This window comes from Protopterus annectens, chromosome 13.part0, assembly GCF_019279795.1.
Source record: "Protopterus annectens isolate FY-2018-M chromosome 13.part0, PAN1.0, whole genome shotgun sequence".
Lineage (NCBI taxonomy): Eukaryota > Metazoa > Chordata > Ceratodontiformes > Protopteridae > Protopterus > Protopterus annectens.
Genome location: NC_056747.1, coordinates 634,272,065 through 634,293,224, shown reverse-complemented (window position 1 = coordinate 634,293,224; position 21,160 = coordinate 634,272,065). Strand labels below are relative to the sequence as shown.

Genomic DNA, 21,160 nt, shown 5'->3' with positions numbered 1-21,160 from the left:
GGAGAAAACGTGTGCAGTGCAGTGCTGTGGAGTTTGGTTCTAGGGTTAATGAGAGTTGGTGTGTCTTGTGAGTTGTGTCCAGGGTTGCCAGACTTCCAGCCCCCCAAATAGGGACAAAAAAAAAAAAGGAAGGTCTCTCACAGCAAGTGAAGACCAAAAAAAAAAAAAAAAAAAAAGTCTTCGGCAACTGAAGACCAAAAAAAAAAAGGTCTTTAATGCGGAACAGAGTTCCACATTAAAGAACTGAGCTCACTCAGTAGCTCTGCACTAAACACGGAGCTTCTCGTGTTTAATGCATTGCAGTTCCGCATTCAACACAAGTAGCTCCGTGTTTAGCGATTTTTGATTGGCCCGTATACCGGCATATGGGCCAATCAAAAATCGCTAAACACGGAGCCTCTCATGTTTAATGCGGAACACAAGAAGCTCCGTGTTTAGCAATTTTTGATTGGCCCGTATGCCAGGTATACGGGACAATCAAAAAAAAAAAAAAAAAAAAAAAAACAAACAAAGCGGAGGCTGGCCGGGATTTAAACCGGCAGGGCGGGACTCGGGATCAGGCTGCTGATCTCGGGACAGTCCCGCCCAAATAGGGATGTCTGGCAACCTGGTTGTGTCTCAAGTTGTAGGAGGATTTTTTTTTTCATGAAGTCTAGCTGCAAGGGGAGTAAATGTGTGGAGATGGAGTAGTTTGTAGAGTTGGGATCCTAACAGTAGGTTACATCTTTATTTTATGGGTAACCATTTGGCTTTTTCTACATGATATAGTAATGCTTGCAGAATGAGTTTGTAATGAATCTGTATATGTGGTAAGAAAAAAACATTACAATGATCAAATACATTGAATTTTTTTGTATTAAATTGCCTGTTTTGTCAGCATTATGTTACCTGTGAATGGCATAATAAGTCTCTGTTTTTCTACACCGGTTCTGATGGCAGATCACAGAATTAAGTACATTTGCAATGTCCCTTCTTTTTCCACCTTAGCGATTACAGCCCTGTCCCTATTACTTTAATAAAATCCATCATTCTTTCTTCAATGCATCTGTTTCCTGCGCAATTCTGTCCTCGTCTTCAGTACAAATGTTTGATCACTTTTACCTTCATTTTGTACTCATTGAATTGTACTCAGTTCTCTTTCTATGCAACTTATGTAGCCTGCATACTTCTGCTGACTTCGGTAGCAGTTGCACAGCTTCTAAATATAACATGTGCACTCTGACTATGAGCGAAAGCACAGACATAAATCACAGCTCTGTTGCAAACTGAAGTCAAATGGCTTCCATATTTTTGTTCCCTTTATTCCAAAAGTCTCATTACAAATGTCCCCCCTATTCTTAGAGGAATCCTGACATGCTGCCAATCATCTCACTCACCTACAGCACACAGGCAACACGCTTTGAAAGTATTAATGCAACTTGTTTTAATTTTCACTAGTCAGTTTCTAGGCACCTTTTAAGTCTGATCAGCTTCCTCTGTTAATGGCTCATTTTGCACAGTCTACGTGTAATTCTCCCCGTGAGATTACATCATCTGCCACCTGAGACCATGAAATGAAGAAGCACCAAAATGCACTTAAGTATACAACACTTATTTAGTTGTATACAGATTGAATTTGCTTGCAGCTCTAAGCCCTGGGCAGTGTCTTATACCTTTTTTAAAAATACATTTTCTTTTCTATCTCATAATCTCTCAATGTGGACTTCTGAGTATGAACATTATTTGCTTGCATATATCATGTTTTCCTCAGAATTTGTACATAGCCCATTCCTTTTTTTCTTGATACATCATATAAGGTCATTCACACTTGACCAAACAACTGATGCTTCAACTCAGCTTCCTTTTTCAAGGAAGGTTAAACTGTGGGGAAAGAACATGTTGAACTTAATGCTTCTAGCTATGATCTCCTCTATCATTCTTTGCAGATTTCAAACTGTTGTTGAGTTCTACCACCTGAAGTTTCCTTTTCCATTTGTTTTGTCTTAATATATATTCGGCTTCATTTTAGCTATGCAGCCTAACATAAATTGGCTGCAGTGGGCTTCTTCCTCTTGGCTGAAGACTTCTCACAACCCTGTACATTCTTTTCAGCTGAATATATGAACTGTACGGACTCTGGCCTGACACTTCTTTTACTAAACTTTTTTTTCTGCAGGATTGGTCCAGTGGCACCACCTCCAGCAACCAATCAACCCATTCCCTAAACCCAACTGACAAGAGATCTCTGGCCTAGTCATTCCCTAATGGAGGCCCAAAGTCAGGTGCTAGGGAGAGCCATTCTGCAGATTATGTACACTGCCCTATCCCTAACCCCCTCGGTAATCTACAAGTTCCTACTATAGCTGCTTTGGGAAGTGAATGCCTGCCTCTGCACATGCACAATCTTGTGACCAAGAGGAACACTGGTGAGACAGGTAAATTTTTCCCCCTGGCTGCACTTGCTTCCTTTTCCATAGTATTTGGTTTCGCCTTGTACATCTTAATGCTGCTTGACTGTAAGAACAAGAACTTCACCTGTTTTCCCTACCTGGTGCAATTAGGAGTTAGTTTACTTATATTCAGTAATCACAACTGGTAACTGTGTTTTAGAGCATTTTAAATTATTATTTTCACAGGATCTCAGTAATCTAGTGCTGACAATGTCTACTCTACCCAAGTGCAGCCATCTTAAATTTATTTGCTTTATGTAACTGCACATCCTTCACAAATACCCTCTTCAACAGTTTCAGATCTTTACCTGAAATCACAGGCACTACCGTTATTGTCTATGTTACTGTAAAGGTTAACTTTAATACGCATTTTCTTCTACTTCACATTCATGTTCTTGTGCTTCTTTTTGTTGTAACATTAGTCTTCTATATTCAAATCTTAAATGTGTAATGATCTCATGTTACATGGTTAAACCCACACACCCTAGCACTAGCCCCCACCCTGCACTTTCTCAAACAGCATGCATTATACTTCTATAAAATAACCACACCTTCTATACCAATGTTTCTGATACATACCACATACTGATGACTTTCCATTTTAGAAGTATTTATCCAAATGTTTATGGCTTTCCTCACCTACAATTTTCCTGTCCAAAAAGTATTACTCAAAATCAGCTTGCCTATTCTAACCATCTTCATCACTAAACTGAAGCCATCTCCACAGCACACAAGGATAAAGCCCTAAATATGACCCAGAGTACCTGGGCACTGGGGCATTCTGATGGTGAAGGTGGAATAAGTGGCTGGCATCTGCTTGTCCATGGGGGGGGGGGTAGTCATGACTAGTGGATGCAATTGTAACAGCAGACAGTATTAGAAGTTGGGATGTGTGAACCCATTGAGTAGTGTGTTCATATGCTGCAGCAGGGATTTGACACATGAAAGGAGGCATGCACATGTCACTGGGCTGGTACTGTGAAAGTACACGCACCTCAGACTACAACAAGGGATAACAAGGTTACAGTAAGCAGCAATACTGATGGCTGCAAGGGTAATTGTGTCCTATGATTAGCTCTTGCCCATGGGGAATGAATGGGTCAGTGGAGAAATAGGAAGGCAGATGGCCTGCAGACACAGGGACAGAAAATTGACTTGGCCTCATAACAGGCTGTGCAGATTCTACTCATCTCTCTACCTGTGTGAAGGACAAATACAATAAACAGTGCAAAAATATATACTTTGTACAAAGCAAGTGAAAACGCAAGGAAAGTTATGACATGGTTGGTGGTAATTTCCAATTAAAATAAATTTCTGTCACAGAATTGGTCTGAAACCAATATTTCCAACTAATTGCCACACACTTCTCAGTATTGCCCCACCCCTCCCCTCCCAACTATCTACTTGTTTATGTACTACCTGCTCTTGGGTAATGAAAATAGTCCAAAGTGGATTAAGCTAATCACTCGGCTATCAAAGACGTCTCACAATCAGAGAAGGTAGACCACATTTAACCTCAATTAACTGTAAATCTTAAGTAATCCTCTAGCTGCAGACAAGATCTAAGCATTTACGGCTATTGGCAAAGTGATCAACTGATCTATTTACATAACCATGTCACCAACATGGCCATTGCTTAACCTGTACCACTGCTCTCGTTTTCAAAAGGTATGAAGGTATGTCTGCTTCTGGGTTTAAATTATAAATATCTGCAAAAAACAAAGAAATTAAGAGGCAATGCCTAATGCACGCATGTCTAACAACCATGTCTCTGCTATTGTGAAGCATATAGGTTTAGGACTAGCAGCTGATAAAATGTTTTAATTGACCATCTTGTGTTTGATACCGCAATCCCCAGTTGCATCCTGACAGTCTTTAATGAAGTCACTTGAACAGACCAGTATTCCTAGTTCAAGTCTGAAAAAGACAATTGCATTTAGTGGTTATGACCTAGTTAAACAATGAATAATTTCTATAAATATGATCCCTCTGCTACTGGAGAGTGTGCTGAGGAAGGTTTTAACTTCCAACTTCTGAACCCCGTTGCACTCTGATAATTTTCCTCCCTACCAGTGTCCCTCAATCCCAATGACCCAAAGGTCCTTCAGGAGAGGACAACTGGGAAATGGCCTTAATTTTTTGGATTTCAATGAAGCACAAAATAATTCCAATGAGGCATTATCATAAGTGCATCGCTGTGCATTTTTCATCTATTTCTAGTTTTTCCACATTCCCTGTAGTAACCAAAGGACAGCATACACACTGATAAAGCAGGGCCTACAGTACTTGTAATGGATACAAGTTTCTACCTAGCGCAGCTACACTGCAATGCACTGCTTGGTAGGAAAGTACAGTTGTGTAGACTTACCATAAATGTAGATGTTCGTGTGTATTCACTGTTGCAGTCCTAACATATGGGTTATCCAGCTTCCGGTAGCCCTCAGTCGGCCTGAATACCAGAGTCCTCGGTATATGCCGTCGGCTGTAAAACTGATGTCAGAATGTCGGGTATAAAGGGAGGCAGCTGATGCCATTTCCTCAGTTTTTCTTGCCTTAACTGCCAGGAGCCCCCAGTAGAAGGCTAACCCAGGAAGGAAACACCCTAAAAACACGCCATCCAAAAAATGAAATATGTAGTCTGTGCCTTAGGAAAAAAGGGGAATGGAGGGTGGGAAACCAGGACTGCAACAGTGAATATACTCAAACATCTACATTTATGGTAAGTGTACACAACTGTACTATGTTCTTCGTGTTTCACTGTTGCAGTCCTAACATATGGGTTGATTCCCAAAGCCCAGGAAAAAACAAAGGGGAGGAAGAATCACAGATTAAGGGTTGGTAAGGAGGCCTTGCAAAACTGCAGAGGCAAAACCAGCCCTGGATTTAGAAAACAAAGGTAGATTGTAATGCTTTGTGAAAGTATGGACAGAAGACCAAGTAGCTGCTTCTAGAATGTCCTTAGTATGCACACCTCTCAAAAAAGCTGCAGAGGTAGAGGCTGCTCTAGTAGAATGGGTCCTAATACCCTGAGGGGGAACCTTCCCATGCTGCAGGTAACAAAAGTGAATACAATGAGCAATCCATTTGGAGATGGTTTGTTTCTAAATAGCTTTACCCTGAGCCCCAGGAGCAAAACTAACCAACAACTGCTCAGACTTCCGGAAGGGTTTAGTCCTGTTTAAGTAAAATCTCAGCTGTCTATGCACATCAAGAGAGTGCAAAATCCTTCCGTAGGCAGGTGAATAGACTGGTTAAGGGTCAGACTGGAAACCACCTTAGGCATAAAGGAGGGATTGGTTCTCAGAGAAACCCGATCTGTATGAAAAATAATGAAAGGTTCTATTGCCATTAAGGCTTGCAGCTCCGAAACCCTTCTGGCAGAACTAATAGCCAAAAGAAAAGCAGTCTTCCAGGAAAGAAACCTTACATCTGCAGAGGCAGCTGGTTCAAAAGTAAGCTTCTCCAGGACAAAAGTAAGATCTCAAGCAGGAGTAGAAGCTCTTCTGGGAGGTCTAAGACTGCTAGCTCCCCTCAGGAACTGCTTCATCAAGGGGTGAGAAAAAATGGGTTGCGCAAAAGAACAATGAGCAGAAATTGCTGAAGCATGAATCTTGATTGAAGAAAAAGAAAGTCCACCATTAAGCAAGCCTGCTAGATAATCAAGAATGAGGGAAAGAGAAGGATGAGAAGAGTCTGCTCCTTTAGCCTGCATCCAAGAGCAAAATCTCTTCCATTTATCTGCATAGGATTTCCTGTAGCTAGGCCTCCTGGCCTCATGAAGAACTTCAACCACCTGCTGGGAAAGATTTAAAGCATTAGCCAGGCAGTTAAATGCAGAGTTTGAAGATGAGGATGAAGAAACTTCCCCCCTTCCTGAACCAACAGATCTGGTACCAGGGGAAGATGCCAAGGCTGAGCTTGGGAAAGGCTGCTAAGAAGGGGATACCAATGCTGCCTGGGCCAGTCTGGAGCTATAGGATTAGCCCTTGGTTTTTCGTCCCTCATCTTTAGCAGCACTCTGGGAAGAAGAGGCAGAGGAGGAAAGGCATAAATTGAGAGTTGTATCCATGGGAAGGACAAAGCGTCCATTCTCCAAGCTTTGTTGTGAAACTCCCTGGTGCTGAAGTTTGGAAGGAGATGATTGGTGTGAGTGGAGAAAAGATCCACTTGTGGAGTGCCCCAACGCTGAATGATGCGCCGGAAGATGATCTTGTTCAGTTGCCACTCATGAGGATCCAGAACATGTCTGTTCAATTGATCCGCCAAGGAGTTTAGCCTCCTTGGAAGATGCTGGGCTATTAGATGTATGCCCATGGAAGCTGCTAAGGACCACAGTCTCATGCTGTGTCTGCACAAGGGGTAAGAGTGAGTCCCCCCCACTTGTTGATGTACCAAATGACTGTGGTATTGTTTGTCCTGATCAGAACAGTCCTAGGGTAGAGTAGGTCCTTGAAAGCCAACAAGGCCTGCTGCACTGCCATCAATTCTTTTAAGTTTATGTGCAGACGAATCTGCTGAGTGCTCCAAGTCCCCTGTATGCCCCTGCCTTCCAGATGTGCTCCCCGTGCATAATCTGAGGCGTCTATGGTGAGAGTCTGGCTGGCAGGTGGTTGGCGGAAAGGCAAACCCTTGTTCTGAAAACAGGCTGTCGCCCACCAGAGAAACTCCATTTGTAGACAGGGAATAAGAGGAAGAATCGAGTAAGTCCTGTGTGTGTTGACACCAAGGTACCATTGAAGTTTTCTCATATGCAGCCTTGCATATGGGATCATCAGAATACATGAAGCCATGATCCCCAGAGCTTGCAGGAATTGCCTTGCTGAGAGCTGGGTCATGCTTGCCAAGTTCTTGAAGTAAGCCAAAAGATCTTCTTGTTTCTCTTGAGGGAGGAATACCATCTGGGTGGCTGTATTCAGACTCGCTCCCAGGAAAACAATCTTCCTTGTAGGAACCAACTTTGACTTCTTTTCGTTGAGTGTGTAACCCAAAGAGGAGAGAATGTTCTTCACAAAGTCTAAATCCTTTTTTAGTTGTTCTGGGGAGTTTGCTTGAATGAGACATTTGTCCAGGTAAGGATAAATTTAAATGTTTCTTTGCCTGCAAAAAGCAATGACTGGTGCCAGGCACCTCGTGAAAACTCTGGTAGCAGTAGATAAGCCAAAGGGCAGTGCAGAGAATTGGAAGTGTTTCTCCCCAGCCCTGAAATGAAGGAACTGCCTGCAACTTTCCCTTATTGGGATGTGCAGATAAGCCTCCTTGAGATCCAAAGTTACCAGCCATAAGTCCTTGTCCAGCATTGGCAGTAACTGTTGAAGAGTGAGCATCTTGAATTTGGGAATCATCAGAAAAGTGTTTAGAATAGACAGATCCAGGATAGGGCACCAAGTGCCCTCTTTTTTGGGTACCAGAAAAAGTCGTGAATAAAAATCTAGGCCTGCCTAAGCTGCAGGTACTGGCTCTATAGCACCCATAGTCAGTAGAGAAGAAATTTGATTTTCTACCTCTGCCCTGAGAGTTCTGGGTATGTCTGGGTACCCTTGTAGAACAGGGAAGGTGTGAAAATAAAACTTGTAACCTTGGTTTACTAAACTGAGCATCCATTTGTTGTCTGTGATGGTAGACCATACCTCTGCAAACCTGGCTAACCTTCCCCCCAAAGGAAACCCTGGGCTCGCAGAGGTAGGCACAAGAAGGCTGGAGTCATTGAGAATGCTTGCTTTGGGAAGCTGGCTTAGAACTTCCCACTTTAGAAGAAGAAGAAGAATGCCATTGTTTAGCCTTTTGAGGGGCAGAAGCCTGCCCTCTGGAAGATCTGAAATCCCTAGGCCTAGAGCGACCCTGCTTGCCAGGATCAGGGAAAGACCAATTCTTGGAAGGATTATGCCTACTAAACCAAGGAGGCTGAACCTGAAGGAAATCTTTAACAGCTTGCATAGATTTCACCTTATCCTCCAATTTCTTCAGTACATCCTCAGCCTTGCTACCAAAAAGGTTGTCTTTGTGCAAAGGAACATCCAGCAATTTAGATTTAACAGGTTCAGAAAGAGGCTGCTCCCTAAGCCAAGCATGCCTTCTAATAACGGAACCAGTGGCTGCTACTCTGCAGGTAGCCTCCAAGGTGTCAAAACCACAATGTAGTGAATGCTTATTAACTAGAATGGCAAAATTTAGTACATCTTGTAAGTCTTTGTTCTCCAACATGGAAGGAACATCCCCAAGTTTAGCTTTAGTAGCCTCCAAAGTATGCTGTTGATACTTAAGCATGTGAAAAAGACAGTTCACAGATTTAATGGCAAGAGTTGCGGAGGTATAGACTTTTTTACCCATCTGTCCAAGGCCCTGGACTCCTTATCAGAAGGTGCAGGGTTTTTAGCAATAGTACCCTTAACATGCAGCTCCATCGGATGTAAAATACTGGTACATAGAAAAGCACTTTGGTAACACTGCAGGTAAAATCACTGAACCTTTATTGTCCAAATACAAAGAACCAGAAAAAAGACTTCACTGACAACCAGAAAAAAGACTTCACTGACTAAGCACTTTCACCCTCCTGGGCATCTTCAGAGTCAGTTAACTTCATTAAAATCAAACTTTAAATACACTTGCCACTTAATACACAACCGAACAATGTAAAACCATTGAAAAAATCAAGTAATTAATTAATTAACCCCTTAAGTGTTTGTTGAACAGATCTTTGTCTCTTAAAAATCAATGTTTCTTAATACAATGCACTTTCTCAGTACAATTGATCAAAACTAAAATATATATATATATATATATATATATATATATACACCTAAATAAACCATCCATCCATTACCTAAATTGTTCTCTCCAAATAGTACAAGATATATTGTTTAGAATCTAATAACACAACTAGAAAACAAAACAAAAACTGATGTCTGTTTGCATTGGTATATGTATGTATTCTTGTATATCAAATACATGCTGCCTTATGTCTTAAAATGCAAGCTAGGGAAAGAGTGTCATTAATGCCCGGAACATTACTAGCATCCAATCTTATCTGCCGTAGGCATTCCCTAACCTCCAAAATAGTTTTGTAATCTCCCCCAAACTCTTTTGTGTAAAGCCTATCTATTACAAAAAATATAAATTTTAAAATTTGGACAGTTATTGGTGTAGTTGTATAGTGAATTTGTGTTTTTTTTTGTTTTTTATATCTCTGTAATGTTCTAAAATTCTTTGTCTTAGCTTTCTAGTGGTCATACCTATATAGAATGCTGGACAGGATAAACAGGTGGCAACATAAATAACCATACTTGTGTTGCAATTACAGTGGCCCGGACTCAAAGTTCTCTTGAAATTACCTACACAAACATAGGGACCATCGTCAGTAAATTTACACACTTTGCAGTTGCCACATTTAGCCATTATGGCAGGTCTTTGGCCAAAGGTCCTAGGTGTCCTTTGTAACAGTTCCTTGATATTCAAACCCCTGCTGTTTATGAAGGTAGGCATTCTACCTAATATATCATGTAAATCTGTAGGGATAATGTTTTGCCAGGCCCTATGGATAACACTTTTAACTTCAAAAGCTAAAAAGTTGTGTTGTAATACCATTCCTGATGACACATTTTTTCTTTCTAGTTTACTGTTATGATTGATAACTTTGTCACACGTCCTTTGTGTGTCATGCAGGATGGGAATAAAATCAGTAAACCTTCTTCTAGATATTTCATTTTGAAGCATAGTGAGCATGTCCAATGGGTAACCCCTTTGGACAAACAAATCCCTCAGGACCCCTAATTCAACTGTGAAATTGTCGTCCTCGCTAACAATGCAAGACAACCTGATTATCTGGCCCTTGACCACATTCCTCTTAATATAGGAAGCGTGGCAACTGTCGTAGTGTAAAAATGAATTGCTATAAGTTTTCTTTCTATACAAGCTAGATTCTATTTTTCTGTTTTTAATGTATAATTGTAAATCCAAATAATCAATACTCCTATTGTCAACCTTGTGTGTAAATTTCAAAAATGTAGTAGTGTAATTCAAGTATTTTATAAATTCTTCCAATTCATCATGTGTTCCTTTCCAAAAAACAAAATGTCATCCAAGAATCTTAGATAGATAGGCATCTTTAAAGATGAAGTTAAAAGTGTTATCCATAGGGCCTGGGAAAACATCATCCCTACAGATTTACATGATATATTAGGTAGAATGCCTACCTTCATAAACAGCAGGGGTTTGAATATCAAGGAACTGTTTGAAAGGACACTAGGACCTTTGGCCAAAGACCTGCCATAATGGCTAAATGTGGCAACTGCAAAGTGTGTAAATTTACTAACGATGGTCCCTATGTTTGTGTAGGCAATTTCAAGAGAACTTTGAGGAGTCCGGGCCACTGTAATTGCAACACAAGTATGGTTATTTATGTTGCTACCTGTTTATCCTGTCCAGCATTCTATATAGGTATGACCACTAGAAAGCTAAGACAAAGAATTTTAGAACATTACAGAGATATAAAAAACAAAAAAAAACACCAATTCACTATACAACCACACCAATAACTGTCCAAATTTCAAAAGGCTTATATTTTTTGTAATAGATAGGCTTTACACAAAAGAGTTTGGGGGAGATTACAAAACTATTTTGGAGGTTAGGGAATGCCTACGGCAGATAAGATTGGATGCTAGTAATGCTCCGGGCATTAATGACACTCTTTCCCTAGCTTGCATTTTAAGACATAAGGCAGCATGTATTTGATATACAAGAATACATACATATACCAATGCAAACAATCAGAGGTGGCTTAGTGGTTAATTACATTGCTTATGGTATGCAGGCTCCTGGGTTTGAGCCTTGCAGGGACTGTTTGGGAGGGTGGCTTAATGGCTAAGGTGTTTGCCTTACAAACACAAGGTGCAGGGTTTGAATCTCACATCTTATAGGGATATGGGCTTGCTTAAACAAGCTCGCAGCAGGGTACTAAAAAGTACTAAACTAAGACATCAGTTTTTGTTTTGTTTTCTAGTTGTGTTATTAGATTCTAAACAATATATGTTGTACTATTTGGAGAGAACAATTTAGATAATGGATGGATGGTTTATTTAGGTGTATATATATTTTAGTTTTGATCAGCTGTACTGAGAACTCAGTGCATTGTATTAAGAAACATTGATTTTTAAAAGACAAAGATCTGTTCAACAAACACTTGGGATTAATTAATTACTTGATTTTTTTCAATGGTTTTACATTGTTCAATTGTGTATTAATTGGCAAGTGTATTTAAAGTTTGATTTTGATGAAGTTAACTGACTCTGAAGATGCCCAGGAGGGTGAAAGCGCTCAAGTCAGTGAAGTATTTTTTCTGGTTCAGTCAGTGAAGTCTTTTTTCTGGTTCTTTGTATTTGGACAATAAAGGTTCAGTGATTTTACCTGCAGTGTTACCAAAGTGCTTTTCTATTTACCAGTAGCCTTAACACCCTTGGGGCCTTGAGAAATAATCTCAGGTTCAGCAGTAGGATTTTTGAAAATAAATTGATGAGAATCAAGAATCCTGTTAAGACCGATCAGGTTTTCTGGGGGCAGGAGGAACAGAATTAGGAGTTAAGGAATTCTCTATGAAAACATCATCCACAACTTCCAAAACTGGAGGTATAGCCAGAGGCTTATGCTGTGGCAAATCCAAAAATTCCCTGATTCTTTTCTTAGACTGAGGAAAATCCTGACTTTCCCATTTAAAGTGCTCCTACAAAATGGGAAAAAAGTTGAGAAGTCCCTTCTTCACCAGCAGAAATACTGGAAACTCCAGAATCTGAGACAGACAAAACATCAGGAGACAATTCCCTAGCCCTCATGGGAGGGGGGAGGGGTTGAAAGCCCCTAATAAGGGAAAGAAGATCAGTAGCCATCTTTACCAACTGGGACTGAGGCAAAGGAGGGGAGGCCGACGCCTGCTTGTGAGCAGTTTTGTGGCTAGAAGGTTTGCTAGTAATCCAGAGGGACTCAGGAGGCCTAGCAACTGCAGAAGTCTGAATTAAGGTAGTCGGTTTGGCTCTGGTCTCATGTTGAAGAGAAGAGGCGTCAGAAGCAGGTGCCTGCATAGCGGCTCCAGACCCATCTGAGGCGGTGACAGGCGGAGGGTCTGAAGACGAAATAGCAGCCTGCAGCATGGAGGACTCCATAAAGGTCTTGGCAGAGGCCTGTGGCTAAAAATCTGCGGACTGCAGGGGCTGCGAAAGCACCTCACTGACTACTGCTGGGCTGACTACCAATTTCACCGGTGGTCGTCAGCAGATTTAACCCTAGGCCTGTCGCGGTCCTTGTGTTTTCTAAGCACATCTGAAGTCGGGAGACCAAAAGACGCCATACCGACGAACTTAGGCCAGACTCCGAAATGCTCACACAAAATCTTAGCTCTATGGCGTATGGTACGCGGGTTGAAGGAAGCACAAAGTTCACAATTAGGGATGTCGTGCTCAAGGCCCAAACAAGTTATGCAATAGGAATGAAAATCACTGTGCGGAATCTGTTTTCCACAGGCAAGACAGTTATTAACTTTATCTGACATTCGTTAAAGCAAGAAAAGAGGGTCCCCAACGGGGTACTTATCTGATGGTGTCTTCAACTTGGTAGTCGGAATGCAAAAGGAAGGTAAACGGCCGACCGGCGCTAGTGCGAATTGCATCTGCTTCGGGCTCCGTGGCAAGAAAGACTGAGGAAATGGCGTCAGCTGCCTCCCTTTATACCTGACGTTCTGACATCAGTTTTACAGCCAATGGCAGCCAACGTCATATACTGAGGACTCTGGTATTTGGGCCGACTGAGGGCTACCGGGATCCGGATAACCCATATGTTAGGACTGCAACAGTAAAACACGAAAAACATCAGTACAATGTCCTAATTTGAGATTGCTTCTGCATCTGTTATCTGACAGCTGTCATACAAAAGAGAAGTCTTGCCCCATCTGTCCACTCCCATTCTCCAAGTGTCTGGAAACTCCTGAACTGTCTTTACCCCTCTACTTCATGAAGATATCATCACAAGATATTAAGAAGCTCTATTATGAGAGAGCTCAATGGCAGTAACCTGCGCCAGTGAGAAGATTATACTGGGTTACAATAACTGCCCTTCAAATGCCTAAAGGTATGATGAAGCAACAAAAGCATGGTATGCACTGTTTGTAACCCATAGATCACATAAACATGAGGATTACACTCAGACCTTTAGAAAGTAAATTACAAGCAATAACATAGTTTTCACCCTGAATGACACAGTTGTTTCACAGTAAGCAATGCTAGCTTAAAGAAATTAGATTCTCAATTCTTTATTTGGACAACAAGCCAACTATTTGGAGTCTGCACATTCTTTTTGTAGATGCTTCTGCAAGGGTCTACTACATTCTCTCACATGCTGACACAGAAGACTGACAATGATAAAATTATTTATTTATTTACCAGGGCAATGTACTGATCTCAATGGGCGATTTGCCGGCACAGCCTGGGTGAATAGATCAGGTAAGAAATGAACAAAACATATTTATAGATACAAGGGTATGCTAAAAAACATGTACATATTTACAGATGCAAGGATATGCTACATGTACTTCAAGAAACAGTTTACAGTGTTATTCCCACATATGTAGTGTGTGTGTGTGTGTGAATATGTGCACACATTATTTTGATAGACTGGCATCCCATATGGGGATGGTTCCTGGCTTGTACCCATCACTTGCTGGGACAGTCTAGTCACCTTTTCCTGCAACCCAGTCATGGATAGAAATGAGCACAGAAGTCGACTGAACATTTTCATCTTTCTGAAAATGTTAATGCAGTTTCACTGGCTGTGTACAATTTTCCACTGGGATAGAAGAAAGCTTGTGGAACAGTATTCCACCCAAATGGAACTTGATATACACAATCAACTGCAACTACAAGATCACGTCTCAGAGAAAGAAAAATAAGCATGATTCTGTTGGCATGCTAGGATGGAAAAGGCGGTTTTCCATATAATAGTCTTTTTGCTGGATTTGAATATATTGTATTTGACAAATTCATGTTTGACTAGATGGATTCAACAAGCTGTCCTCTCCCACTAACTACAGTGATAAATTACTTTTAACCTACCCCTAACCCAAACTGGTAAACAACACAATTGCCCAATGTGCTAAAGTTTGCAGCACCCTTAAAATACTTTCAAGCTGCTGACACGAACTCACTAAAGATGATCCCTGGGATTCAATAACGCCTACACTAAGTGTACACCATTCTGAGTGAACAGACAACACAGACATAACTCGCACATTCTTCCTCCTAATTTTAGTTTTCCTATTGATATTCTTGCAATTTTAAATACTGACAGAAATTCATAAAGGTTACCAAAGAGTGTACCCTACATGTACACAGTGTAATTTTTCAGAGTGACTAGAAAACACAAAAAATGTGATAAGAAAATTCTTGAATACATATCGTGTACACAGTGTAGGCTTTACTGAATCTGGAATCTTATCTTAGATCAGCTTTTCCAGTTGGCGTCAGCCAGAATGTTTTGCTCTTGAATTCCTTTCCTTTTTTTTTTCCCCTTCAAGACTGCTGGTTTGGCAGAAGAAATTTTTTTTTTAATTTCTTACAGATATATTTGCAATACTTTTCAGAAAGAATCTTCCTAAGATTTGATATGACAATTTCTGCCTGTGATACAAAGCCCTGATGATACAGTAACATCACCATATGTATGTGACATACGCATTGACAATGTAAAAAAATGAGGAAACTCTTAAAAATCTGCAGATGCTCGATGATCAGTATTGCATACAAGTCAAGAAAGTTCAAACAATGACATGCAGTTAAGGACTATAATTTAATCATACTACACAGAAGTTTCTGTGGGGTTTTAATAACAAACTGCTTCCACTATCCTAAGCAGTGCAGTATCACATTTACTTAACATTGCAATGAACACTCATCTCATCGCTTACTTTATCAAAAGGATCACTTTTAAGGGCTAAAAATGGTATGCGTGGCTTCGATAATAAATGTACAAACAGCTACAATGATTTAAAAAAAAAGGAAACACTTTTTCAGCATCAAGGTTTAGAGATTAATGAACTCTGAATCAGCATTACCTTATGCCATAGTCTACTGTTAGATTACAATCTTCTCTACTCATTTGCCATAAGACTGCAAACAATGCACTTTAACACGTTCTAACCCCTTTTGTGTTCTACCGCAAAACACACACAGCATTGTTCAAGATTAATAAAACAAATTAAACATTAAAGCTGCTGTATTATTTCTTTAAACCCTTGTTTGTGCTAGTTTGCCCTTTTTGAGCCTAATTAACTGTCAAATGCGGAGGCCAGAAAGATGCTTCTTACCTTGAATGCCATACAAACGGTTCAAGCGTGACCTTCTGCCTTCATCACCATATGGCACTGCTAACCAGGGCATCTCGCTAAAGTACTGTTTAAAGGAATCTTCAGATCTGCAGAAAGAATGGAATACAGCACAGAAAACAAACATCATTCATGCTGATTTTTTATCTTTAGACTTAACAATGACTACAAGATTAAGTGCTAAAACAAGAACCAATGAAAATGGTATCAGTAAGACCATGTGACCAGTTTTGCACCTGTACTAAAAGTACCATCCTCATGACCTTCCTCAGAATGTCATAATGCCTGGGTATGTGGGGGGTGGGAGTCACCCCTGCTCCATATCTGCTTAAATGCAGGACTCCAATGCCATAACCCACTAACATGAATATGTACAGCACAAAACAGATAAATGGCACACCCAAATTTGCCCCACTCTTCCACTCATAATTCTAGACTATGGTCAACGACTTATGCAACCATCAGACTCCCAACCACATTCAGTCTGTCTTAGCCTCCCACTTACAGTTTTTGCTTCCAAATGCTCAATGTCTCACCCACCTTTTCCTGCATGAAACTAAGTATGTACATTCCCCTGCACATTTCCATTCATATTGCCCTGTTTCAGTCTCCAAAGACTGGATAGTGCAGCACTGTGGAAGCCAATGCTTTCAGTCCTTTTGGAAAAATAAGCTTTCTGTCTTACACCTCCAACCCCAGAGCATACATTTTAAGTCACCAAAAACAGTACCTACACATTTTTTATTCATTTATCATTTAACTTATGGAATGAATGATCCCCACCATGGGACCTAACAATATACCAAACTGCTTAATTAATATCATTAAACATACCTTTGCAGACACACTTCTCTTACTGTTCAACTTAAGCTTAGCTACTGTTTTTTTTCTGTGATAGTTGGCACACAGCAGTAGCTATGCCCCTCCATAAGGGTGGCCTTACAACTGACCTGGGTAACTGCAGACCTATCGGCCTTACAAGCCTCCTCTGCTAAGCCATGGAACATATTATAATTGACCTCATAAACTGGGGTAAAAGTATCCTGTTAGACTAGACCAAAATAGTTTGGTATTGTGAAGGGAAGATCTTGTGTAGTTAATCTGGTAATTTCTTCAGAAGGATTACAAAGGCTTTAGACAGTGGCCATGCGGTATATCTTGAACTACCCAAGGTCTTTTACACCATTTCCTATGCTGACATTATAGAAAAGCTAAAGACTTTAAAAGTCAAACCATGTCTGATACGATAGCAAACTGACTGAAAGTTGCAGATTCTTCATCAGATTGCAGGAAAGTGACCCGTGGTATCCCCCAGGGATTGGTGCTAGCTCCTTTCTTTTTTGGTATTAACTTCTCAGACCTCCAAGCACACAGCCAATATGTCTGACTAACAAAGATGCAGATGACTGCAAACTGGAGGCTGTTGCTAAGTCACCCTATCACACCCAAATCTCACAGAGTGAACTCTCCCTAGTAATCCCTTGGTGTACTAAAAATGGGCTCAAACTAAATGCTACAAAATGTAGTACCACCACTTCTGGTAGATATCCCTTCCCCCTCATCATACTATCTAGACAACACACTTCTGAAAATCAAAAATATAGTTTAGGGTATAAGTACTTGGTTTAATAGCTCCCTCTATGTTAACTGCAATGTGACAACAGTTGTCAGGAAATCATTTTATCTAGCCCAGCTAATTGCTAAAGGAATATAAATCAAAGTATAAAAAGTTAATCACTCCTTTACGAACAGCAATGATCAAGGCAATTACAGACTACAAAGCCAGAGCTTTGGAATGTATCTCATTAACCATATCAAATATTTAAATAGCCCCCCAAAGGTATGTAATCAAAAATATCACATGCCTAAAAGTCCTTGAGTTACTGCGAGAGGCTGGAAACTCCATCTCTTTTTCCCAGCATCTTATAGGTCTCTGTCTTTCTTACAGCGACAGTACAGGCCTGATTGTCCTGCACCTCCTGTTTTGACACATGTCCAATATCTCTACCAATACTAGAACCAGGGACAGGTTTATAACCCAGCACAACCAAAACCTATAAAACAAACTCCTCACATGCTAAACAGTGTGAATTACTATTGTCTTTTAAACATAAACTAGATGACTGGCTGGGTATTCACAAATTTACTCCAAGACTGACTGGTATGGGTCTCCTAGAGAAAGGTGGTGTGGCCTGAGGAAGGCTGACAAGTCATTAGACTCAGTGGCCTTGGAAAATCTATGAATTGGTGAGGACCCACTTCAGTCATTATCCAGTCTACATAACACAACACCTTCAATGATCTGCACAGTTACATAAAGTAGAACTGTATAACAACCCATAATAGTTGATGCTGAGTACATAATTATCACAGAGGTCCTTACTACAAGGATGTCTGCTGTAGAAAGTCCAAAGTGAGGCCCAACTTTCAAAGGTCAATCCAGTCTCCCCCGCCCGGCAGGACAGAGATCAACACTTTAGGGATGTTCGGATATTCCCTGTGTAATGTTTAATTCTGTCAGTGCCATTTTAGAACTTTCTTGCTCAAGATGACTGCAGGCCTTATTAGACCCAAGGATCCTATCCAAGCAGGGATGTGTACACTTTCTGTATCAACAGTTGGAGGACTACAGTTCCCAAAATTCATCCAAACCTCAGCAAGCAACACACCTTAAAAGGGGTGAAGGGGGAAGTAAAAATTGTACAAGGATAGGGTTTTCCAAACCAGCTCAGGTTGCCCATGAAGAAAATAGGGGGATGATAGCAAAGAACCAGTACTGCAACAGCAATCTTGTCAACAGTCTACTATCATGACAAGTGCTTACACAATTGTACTATGCTCTTCATATAGGTCACTGTAGCAGTAGTCCTTCCCAGATCTCTCAACTATCCTTATTTTGAAGTAATATTCTTATTTTCAGACCTAACTTAGGCTTGCACACGATGTTCCCATTTTTGGAGGTATGTCCCAATTTTCAGACTTGATTTACCCCATCACACAATTTTCTAAATCCCTCTCATCATACACATGATTTGTGAAGCAATCTAATACATATAAAACCACACCACACTACATAACCAACATACTAACTATATCAATAAAGAGGACACAAATCTCACATATCTCTTTTTCAGAAGCAAAACATTAAAGCCTACATATTTTACACTGTCCTTTGATAATGCACTTATATTTTCCATCATTTCATCACTGTTATTCAAATGTGTCTCTGAGTAGTATCCCACATCCCTACTAGAATCAGAATGAATTACGAGTTATTTTGTATTCCGATTAATATGTCCAGATTTTTGGCTGGATGTACCTATTTTTCAAGGGCCATTTTTCTTATTTTTAATGTCTACAGGTTGAGGTATGGTCCTTTCTACTGGGATGACCCCAGAGAATAGGGCAGTCAGATTAGTAGGACTGGACTACAACAGGCCTTGCAGAATGGCATTTGCTAACCCAGTTGTAGCCCTCTAGCCCTGGAAGCAAAGTTTAGATGACAGTGTTTGGAAAAACTGTGGAATGGCGACAAGGTAGCTATCTCAAGAACAGCCTGTGCATTCACCTTCCTTGGAAAAGTGCGACAGCAGCTGCTTACCCTAGTGCTGTGGGATCTCAACAGTCCTTTCCAACTTCTTTGTAATGATGAGAGTAACAGAACATGTAAAGTCTCTTCTTGGAAATGAGATGCAAAGGACGCAAACAACTGATCAGAGGTCCTGATATTCTTGGTTTTATTGAGGCAGTATCGCAGATGTCTCTGCACATCTATGGAACAAAGAATTATTTCTCCCTTGTTCTGAGGGGTTAGGGAAGAAATAGTTATTTAATGACATTTGTTTACTGGGCAAGAGCCCATTTTCAGTGGAGGCCCAGGGAAAAGCTCCAATTACATATTAAATTACAATTACATTTAGCACCTGAGTGGGTTACAGAGTTATAAAGTTTCTAACAGTACAAAAATATAAGGAGACAATGACAAAAATGAGAAAAAAATGTAAACAAAGAAATGAAGTCAAGTCAGTTTTGTTACAAAGATGATGATGCCCTTAGCAGGTTGACAAGTTAAAGTAGCAGTGATAAATTGTAGATGGGTTACATATTTATTTATTTTTGAGGAAAAAGGAGATGCTAAGGAGAAATTCAGGAAGAGATGGTTAATTCATCTGAAGAAATTATAATATTATTGAGATTGGAAAGTAGGAAGAAGCAGTACTGGGGGTGGGGAGGGGGGTTAAGTTATGGCACTAGTCTGGGTGGTGCAGTTACATATCCAGTTGGAGAGGAGATGTTTGTGTAGGGCGTTTTTGAAGATAGAGGGTTGTTGTATAGAGAGGACATAAGAGGGGAAATTGTTCCAGGATCTGGCAATTGTCCAGCTATATAGGAGTTTACCAGCAGAAAGATTTGGTTTGTGGATTTGTAGTAGATTCTGGTTTTCAGATTGAAGAGACCTAGGAAGAGAATAAGGAGCTGAGTGAAGGGCAGTCTTGTGGCTTGTAAATAAGTTTGTGGGATGTAGTACGCTGAAGGAATGATAAATAATGTGGGAATTGAAGCCACTGGAGATTTCTCAAGGCTATACAGCGATGGGTATAATGACAGGTATTAGAGGCAAATTTAGAGATTTTATTATAGCGGAGCTGCAGTGGTACAGTGGTAGCATTGTTGCCTCACAGCAAGAGGTTCTCCTGTTTGATTCACGGCTGGAGTGCCTTCTGTGTGGAGTCTGCATGTCCTCCCCACGGTCGAGTGGCCTCCGAAAGACATGTGTGAATGGGCGTGCCTTCGCTGAAGGTTGGGCGTCAGGCTGGCAACTCGGCACCATAAAAAATTTACTGCCAATCATTAGCGGACCGGAGTTCCGCTGTGGTGACCCCTAACCGGGAAAAGAAAAACAATGTTATAGCAGGATTCAAGCTTTTGTTTCAGGGATGACTGGAGGTTGGTCAGTAAGGGGCTCCGTATGTTAGGGAGGGAAGCAAATAGGAGAGAATGTATTCTGCCTGTAAAGTAGACAGCGTTTTTTATGGGTTTTTGATGGGTTCAAGTGCCTAGGCAGCGAGACATTTCCCTGTGGTACATTTGACTGGGGACACACGGCTGAAGTAACATTCAGCTGCAGAGAAATATGGCTGTTTGCAAATTCCCTGTGGGCAAAGAGAAGCATACACTGCCATGCCCACAGCTTTAATAACCAAATGCACAGGGGGAAAACAATGTCCATGGTCCCCAAGGGAACATGAGACAGCAGGCAATATGGCAGGCATCAGCAGCAGGCTGGCCAGAGGGCATGTAAGTGGCAGTAAAACTGCAGTGCACAATGGGCAGTGCCTTTATAATTAGAGTGTGTGGACCACTATCCCATTCA

General features: G+C 40.8%; 1 protein-coding gene across 2 annotated transcripts in view; it reads right to left on the bottom strand.

Moving 5' to 3' along the window:
- NXN (nucleoredoxin) overlaps nt 1-21,160 on the bottom strand; it is a 1,413,319-nt gene that overhangs the window by 324,327 nt on the left and 1,067,832 nt on the right. For both annotated transcript variants that reach the window (XM_044054313.1, XM_044054314.1), the window contains one exon: nt 15,769-15,875. In XM_044054313.1, coding sequence (XP_043910248.1) covers nt 15,769-15,875 — 107 coding nt within the window. The remainder of the gene's footprint in view (nt 1-15,768; nt 15,876-21,160) is intronic.